We start from the raw sequence: 7643 nt of genomic DNA, 5'->3' as shown, positions 1-7643 counted from the left end.
TATCACCGTTTGATTCAGATGGGACGTATCTTTAGGACACTAAATCTAAGTGGTGCTTCAGGTTTCTTTTTGTGTTGTTTAGTGCAAATTTGTGATGGGATATTTACATCACTTCAAAGCAAGCCTGCTTTTTTGCGCTTGCCTCCAAACAGCAGCGGTTGCAGTTGCATTTGCAACAACCACCAGTCATAGAATCATCACAGAATGGGCTGGGTTGAAAAGGATCTCGAAGATCATCTAGCTTTAACCCCCCTCTGCCATGGGAAGGGTCCAGTAGACCAGGCTTCCCAAAGCCACATCCAGCCCTGACTCTGAATGAGCAAAATGTGGATGAGTTTTGTCTGGTCGGACTCTTGGGCCACGTTGGTCTCCTTGATGCTGTAGGTCCCAAATGGGGTGCCATAAAGGAGCGCAGTGCTGAATATCTCCAGTGGTTCTGGATGATCATGTCAGGAGGACTGAACCAGCAGTTGCATGGTGTGTTATGTGGTCTTCTGTACAGAGAAATGTGGAAGAGCCATTCTTACTCCTCATTCATTTGGTACTCACGCATTGGTTTCCTCTGCTGGGAAGGCTCCACCACTTTGGGTTGTCTGTCAAAGCTGCAGGGAGCCTGTAAGCTTGCGTGGGTATATTTATTCCTTCAGACTGGTTTCACTATACATTTCACTGGTGTTGTATTAAGGTAAATGCAATCCTGAGTATTCACAACAGAACGCGTTGGCAATGTCGGCTTTTTGTATTTATTTTTTCTGTTGTAAATAGATTTTTGACCAGGCAGTAAGTTTTATGTTCCCCTTTTCTGTTTACAAAGATGACCAAAAAGCAACTGTACTCACAGGATGCCTGTAGTGCAGGCAGTTACCATACAGTCATTTTAGTGATGCAAACAACATGCGATTTTGCAGGAACTGCATAGTTTTGTGGTGTATGGCTCAAAATTCATTACCATGTGACCTTCGTTCTCCTCCAGAGGACTGTACCTTGTGTTGTTTTATGGGCTGTGGTAGTTCCTACATTATCTCTGTGCCACTCAGGACTTTTTATGGAAAATACCAAGACCAGGATGGAGACCACTCCATTATCCCATCTGAATAGGGCAATTTCTGTTGAAGTTCAACCACAGGCCAATGTGAGTCTTTTTATATGCTATAAATGATGCTAAGCGTTCTTGATGGCATTCGTTTAGGATAAAGGAAATGTAGGAAGATCTGGCTGCAGGAGATTCACACGAAGGCATTTGTCCAAACTCTATTATTTATTCCCAAATTCTATTATTCTCATTGCTGACTGGCATTTAAGTCATAGATTCATAGATTCAATAAAGTCAATAAATTAAAAGAAAAATTGGCTCCGGTCCGTAGTTTCGTGGCATAGTTTGCAGTTCAGTCTTTGCTGAGTGTGGCCAGGTGCCCTGTTCTGGGGTGATTGTGCTTTTACCACAGATGTGTTTGTCACACGTCGGTGCTCATGAACAGCATTGGAATGGCTGTTTTGCATTAAAAGAATAGAAGTGAGATGTTAAGCAGCTTCTGCTCTCCTGTCTGCCTGCCCTAATCAGAGGTGCTTACGCAGCCCTGGCTCTCACAGACCTGGTCACAAACCTGCACTGCCCTCTGCTTCCAGATGGCCAAACGTAGGTGCGTTGAGAGCTGAGAATTTGCCCTGGTGCCCACACAACTGTCATGTCCTTCACTTTAATACTAATCCCACCTCGACTTCGCAAGGAAGAGTAGAATTGAGTTTACTCATACCAAATTGATCAAATTTGTGTTGTTGGCTTTTTTTCATTTGCTTCTGAATAGAGTGACGTCAGCAGTTCCTTCTGCTTTCACCAGCCAAGTCTGCGTTCCCTTCTGCCCCAGTCCAGCAGTGCTGGCAGCTCCACGGCCAAGCACACGTGAAAGACTTCCTAGAAATGCTTGGTTGTAATGGTAAAAATCCACCTTTTCTTTGCTAACAATCCTCTCCTGCTTAGACAAAAGCCATTCTCTAGTTGTAAGGTAATTTCCGAAGAATTGCATATTCGTCTTTGAAGTTGCTGGCCCTTACCTGAGCCCTTATTTAAAAAAGGCATTTCCTCACAAACTTCATTTTTACAAGCAGGTTCTAAGCCTGCAACATGCTCTGCTGTTTCGGCAGTCACAAGTGCAAAACAAGACAGCAATGAGCTGTAACCACGTTCCCACATGAGAAGGAAAGCAAAGATGCATTTTGCCACAGGAGATTATTCAGAGATGCTGTTGCCCTCCACATAGTAAATTATTTATATTCAGGCCAGAGTTATCTGCTGCGCTCCTGTTTTATACAGCTGTAGTTTACTCAGATACAGCCCCAATGGAAAGCCCTTCTTATTTTGTAATGGAGAAAGGAAATCTGCAGTAAAAGAATATAATGAACGAGCAGGAACAACATCTTGCAAATGTAAATAAGATCTTGTTCTGTTTATTTTGACATCTTTTTATGAACATGTCGTATTCAGGTGTAAATATCTCAACCCATGATCTTGTTCAGAGCTCTGAGATTTCTACTGTTATATGTAATACTTTGTTTAATAGTTGTAATAATTATTTGTATAGATATGAACACAATAGTATTTTATTAAAAAAAAAAAAAAGAAAATGTTCTTCTGACACTGTGTTTTTTTCAGTACAGCTTCTTTCCCTGCGTGAAAGAAAAGGGTGGCATGGGGCTCTCAAGGTTATATAACTGAAGTTATATTTGTAATAGGGACACAAATGAAGCTGTTTCAGGCCGCTTCCCCCCACCTTTACCCAAAGCCACCTGACTCAGTGACCGCGCTGCTGCACGCGCTTTTCTCACTCAGGAGGTTGAGGGCAGCACAGATGCAGCACGGGGGAAGGAGGCATTAGATCACCAGTTAGATTAAGCCTGCTGTTGGCAGCACTTCTGCTCACAAAACAAACCCAGCAAGTATGTATCTCATGACCTGGGAAGTCAGTGTAAGTATTTAGTGACAGCTGCCAACGTGGTATCTGCGCATGCAGTTTCCACACCCTACAAAGGGCAGCTCCCGCTTCCACTATGCTCCTCAGCACCCAGAGGCAGAAAATAAACAGGAAAGGAGGCACTGGGAAACCGAACTGCATGTTAGCCTTTTTCAGAAGCGGGCTGTACTGAATGTGGGAGCGATGAGCACATGCTGGGGAAGCAGGGTCCGTGCCACCAGCCCACTCCAGCCAAGCCAGACACACCTCTGCCAGCACCTGCAGTGCCAACAGAAACCAGGCAGGTTAAAAATCAAAGAGGAAACCTTCAACACCGCTGCATCAGCACGAGGCTTGAAAGTTGCAGGAAGATAATTCCAACTCTGCCTCCTTCCATCTCTCTCCTTACGTTTCATTCTCTCACTTGTTTTTCTGCTTGTTCCGTGCCAGTCTCCCACTCTGCTAGTGCCGTGCCATGCACACACTGTGCAGCACTGCTCAGCACAGCGAGCCCATCTGCAGGCTTGGAACAAGCTCTGAGACTACAGCAGACATGGGGAGAAGGAATATTTTTCATTAAAACATTGGACAGCTGTAACAAGACCACACAGAGCCTGAGACACACAAGGTCTTCTTCAGTTAGGCAAGTAAATGACGTTGTGTTTGCCATGCACCCTTGATTTCTGCACAAAGAAGAGGAGCTGCTGCTCTGTCTCCACAGCTATGCAGAGAAGGGCAGACTTGCAAGGTAAAATCTTGCACAGCGAGCAAACAGGGCTTTGGATTAAAGCCTACAAACGCCAGCAGCACGACTACCTGAGCACCCCAGCATAACCCCAAAGACAAGATCCACGCCTCGGCCTCCTGCATGGCACTGACTACCACCACAGTGCGTGCCCGTGCTTAGCAACACATCTGAGAGACCTTCCCTGCTCCTGGTGCACTGACAATTCAAAGCTCTACCTGCACAACAAACTTGCACATCAAGCCCAAAGCACATAACCCAAGCCAGCACAACAGGACCACCACCACCTTCAGTATGCCCTGCCCAAAACACAGCCTGGTCTCACGCAGTGGGTTGCTCCTAGTGAAACCTAATGACTGCAGCAACTGGAACATATGACCATGCAGCCCTCGGCCCCGAGAACTCTCCACACCGCTGCTCAGTGCTGTAGGCAGGAAGAATTCAGGCTGACCTACAAGAGCAGGGAACCGGGAACATTCCTTTTATTGACCATCTTGACAAACTTCATCTTAACAAGAAAAAGTAAAGTAAAATAAGAACTATAAGAACTAGTTACTGCAAAATCCTTCCAGGGAAATACAGACTCTGAGGAGTAGAAAGTAATCGATGTACTACTTTGGTAAACACAACTGGATACACACACATACATTAAGTCAGATAACAAAACCAAGGACAACAGGCCTCAAAGAATACTTTTTAATTCAAAATTAGCAAAGCAGGTCACACTGTAGATGCAACACCTGCAATAATTCACACCCTATTCTTGTTTTTTTAAATAACTGAGAATTCAGAAAGAATGCAAAGACATTTAAAAACTTCAGATGCAGAAAAGTTGAAGAGGTGGGGGAAGAAGTTTTTTCCAGATCTCTGAAGAGCTCAACCCTAACGCCCCCAAGATCTCCTCCACACCTGTCCAAAGTTTGCCCAAAGCAAACTTGTGTGAGGAGAAAGTCGGGCTGCTGGACAGCTCCCCTACTCTCGAACCCTTCAGCGAGGCTCCTAGACAGCAGGAGCCAAGGAGGTGCCCAGCACATGAGGCCAAGGCCTCATTGTTCCACCTCTCTCATGCTCTCAGTGCTTCTGGTGCTGTAGAGGAGAGCTCTGCACCGACAAGCAGCTGTGCAGAAGCTGCTGGAGAGGAGTGGGGAGCCGTTCAGTTTGTGCAAATGAGAGGGGCTGCAATAGCAAGGCAGGAGGCTCTGCCTCTGGCAGTACAGCTCTAGTCCCCATCTCCCTGCAATGCTGCAGCCCCTTGGACGTGTTCCTGCGGCTTCCCACCAGTTACAGGAGGAGCTTCTCCAACAAAAGAACATAGTTCCCCACTACCATGTCTGCCTGGAGCCTTTTGTTCACTTGGCAGCTGTTCTGCACGCCATGGCAGCAGTGGGACAGAAACCAAATGCTCCCCCCATGCTGCCCAAGGGGCTCTCCAAAGGCAGCAGCCTGCAGGGTCTGGGCACCGGCTGCTGACGCAGGAGGAGCTGCAATGCATTCTCATACCCACTCACTATAGAGGAAGCAGAGCATGTCAGCCTGGAGAAAGGGAAGCGAAGTTCTTAAATATGCTTCCTGTCCCCTCCCTCTTCACCAGCTCCAGCACCCTCTGTCCCCTCAAACCAGAGGGCTGCAAGCACTAGGTCATGCCTGCCCCAGGGGGCGTGGCAGCAGAGGAACCGATGTCATCTTCCCTCCCAGCCCTGCCCCAGTTACCGCAGCACCCAGTCATGCTCGTGGTGGGATCCAGCTCCTCTGCTCCCACAGGGCTGCAGGCCACTGAAGTAGGCTCATTCCCACGGACACCGGTAGCCTGGTGCCTTCAGCCAAGTGGCTTGGCACGCCCCCATGCCTCTGTCCACTGGGGGCTCAGAACACTGGGATCTTGTCCCTGCGCACCGTGTCCAGATCATCGTCCAGGGTCAGCAGGACCTGGGGAGAAATGCAAGGTTGCAGGTCTCACTGGTCACCTAAGGAAAACAAGGAAGAGAAGGAGACACCGAGGCCACACAGCACAGCAGTGCTCACCAGAAAGGAGAAGAACAAAGCAGCTGCAGAAAGGAAGTGCCAGACATCATGGTCATCAAAGAAGCCCAGCAGGATACACGACCGGTTCTTCTCTCGAGACTCTGCTGGAGTCTCCTAGGAGAGAGAGCAGCTGGTCAGCACTCAATACCAGCACACAACGGACCCTGGCCACCTACATGAAACCCTCTGGAGGATCTCCTGCCTTAACCCTCCATGAAGGAGCCAAGAGAAAGAGTGGACATGAAACAAGGACATGGAAGGGTTGCAATGCAATACTTGACAGCTGGGAATGGGTCTGAGACCATGACACATATCTCAGGGGCACCCCTCTGGTCTCCACATCTGATGTGCAGCATTGCACAAGCTGCAAAACCTCCACTGGATATCCCTGCAGCAAGCCCCTCTCTGTCATGGGGACAGAGGAGACATCCAGTCCAGATTTAAGAGCCTCCCAGGTCACAGAAAATCCCCACAGCCCATGTTATTTCCGATTACTCATCCCTCCAGGGAGAAGCTTGCCATCTACTGCTGGTCAGGATCTATCCCATTCTGTCTTCAGATTGCCAGGTCACCCTATCTCCCCTAAGGAGAGCCTCAAGATCACCTGGATCGTGAGTCGTCACTCCACAGTGGACACGGTGATAATGGGTTGATGGTTGGACTTTGTTGACCTTAGAGGGTTTTTTCAACCTTTATGATACTACACATACAGTTATTTTGGCCTCAGTACAGCTTCCTGCACTCCCTTCTCAATCTGGGAAGGCAGACCAAGGCTCTCTCCTGCAACAATTATCCGCAAAAATAATACTTATTTTTGCAGAAAAAGAACAGCAGGAAGGGAAGACAAAAGACAGACCTGGACAGAAGGATGGCAAAAGAGAAACATTACCTCCCAGCTGCTGAGGGTCTGGAAAAAGAAGTAGAGAGCAGCTGCCCACACCACCGCTGTGGCCACGATGCAGAACAAAGGGATAGGCAGGAGCTTCTCAGAGCTGCGGATCTGCAGGGAGGGATACAGCCTCACAACAAGCACTTCCCAGGGGCACAAAGGCACATTGGCCCGGCCTGTCTGCTTTCACCAAGTGCTGCCCACCCCAGGAAGATGCAGTCCAGCCACTGAGCTCAATGCACAGCATCCCCTCCCCAACAACCAGTGCCTCGTATTACCCCAAGTCCCACAAAGGACTCTCCGTGCCCCTCTGCAGGAACCCAGACTGCAGCCAAAAGGAGGCTCACACCCTCCCCTTCAGAGATGGGCACACGCATGACAGCTGCCTCTTTTACCTTCATGATGATGTAGAAGGCCAGGTACAGCAGCAGGTTACAAATAAAGATGCCCAGTATGTAGGAGGCAAAGTCTCTGGGCCGATACACCAGCCCAAAGATAGCACTGAGGGTAGAGAGGGAAAAAGAGACATTAGACAGCCTCTTTCACTGGGGACAGGATACATCCCCCAAACGATGAACAGCTGCTGCTCCCCTCAAACCACAGGACATGGCAACAGTGCTGCAGCCTCCCAGTTTCCTGAAGGAAATACAGTGGCCACTTCTGCTCCTTGCTAAGAAACAAAGCAAAGCAAAACAGCCTCAGACCTGCTCATCCACTGACATCAACCAGAGATGACAGAGGGATAACAGGTTCAGGAAGGCTGGACACTCTTCAAGTACAAAGTCTGGAAGGTGCAGGAGCAGGCTGTCTCCCTGGGCTGCAAGATGAGCCAGTGGAGAAGAAAACCAGCATCGATGAACAGGGAGCCTCTCCTGAGGCTCCAAGAAAAAAAGAGAATCTGCCTCTTGTCGAAGATGGGACAGGAAAAAGGTACAAGCTGGGAGGAAGTGTTGATCTGCCTGGGGATAGCAAGGCACTACAGAAGGATCTCGACAGGCTGGATCTCTGGGCCAAGACCAATGGGGTGAGGTTGAACAAG

The 7643-nt window shown here is 48.5% G+C and overlaps 1 protein-coding gene across 2 annotated transcripts in view; it reads right to left on the bottom strand.

Moving 5' to 3' along the window:
- Window positions 1-4349: 4349 nt before the first annotated feature.
- The window catches only part of SIDT1 (SID1 transmembrane family member 1), a 41307-nt gene continuing 38013 nt past the window's right edge, over window positions 4350-7643 (bottom strand). For both annotated transcript variants that reach the window (XM_065742132.1, XM_065742134.1), the window contains 4 exons: window positions 7000-7105; window positions 6605-6715; window positions 5716-5829; window positions 4350-5619 (listed from right to left, as the gene is read on the bottom strand). In XM_065742132.1, the coding sequence (XP_065598204.1) occupies window positions 5557-5619; window positions 5716-5829; window positions 6605-6715; window positions 7000-7105 (394 nt within the window). In that variant the 3' untranslated portion in view covers window positions 4350-5556. The remainder of the gene's footprint in view (window positions 5620-5715; window positions 5830-6604; window positions 6716-6999; window positions 7106-7643) is intronic.

This window comes from Cyrtonyx montezumae, unplaced genomic scaffold (genome assembly GCF_038088225.1).
Source record: "Cyrtonyx montezumae isolate F1298 unplaced genomic scaffold, pur_monq_1.0 scaffold_3, whole genome shotgun sequence".
Taxonomy (NCBI): Eukaryota; Metazoa; Chordata; class Aves; order Galliformes; family Odontophoridae; genus Cyrtonyx; species Cyrtonyx montezumae.
The sequence above is the reverse complement of the archived record's forward strand: the minus strand, read 5'-3'. Positions and strand labels throughout refer to the sequence as shown.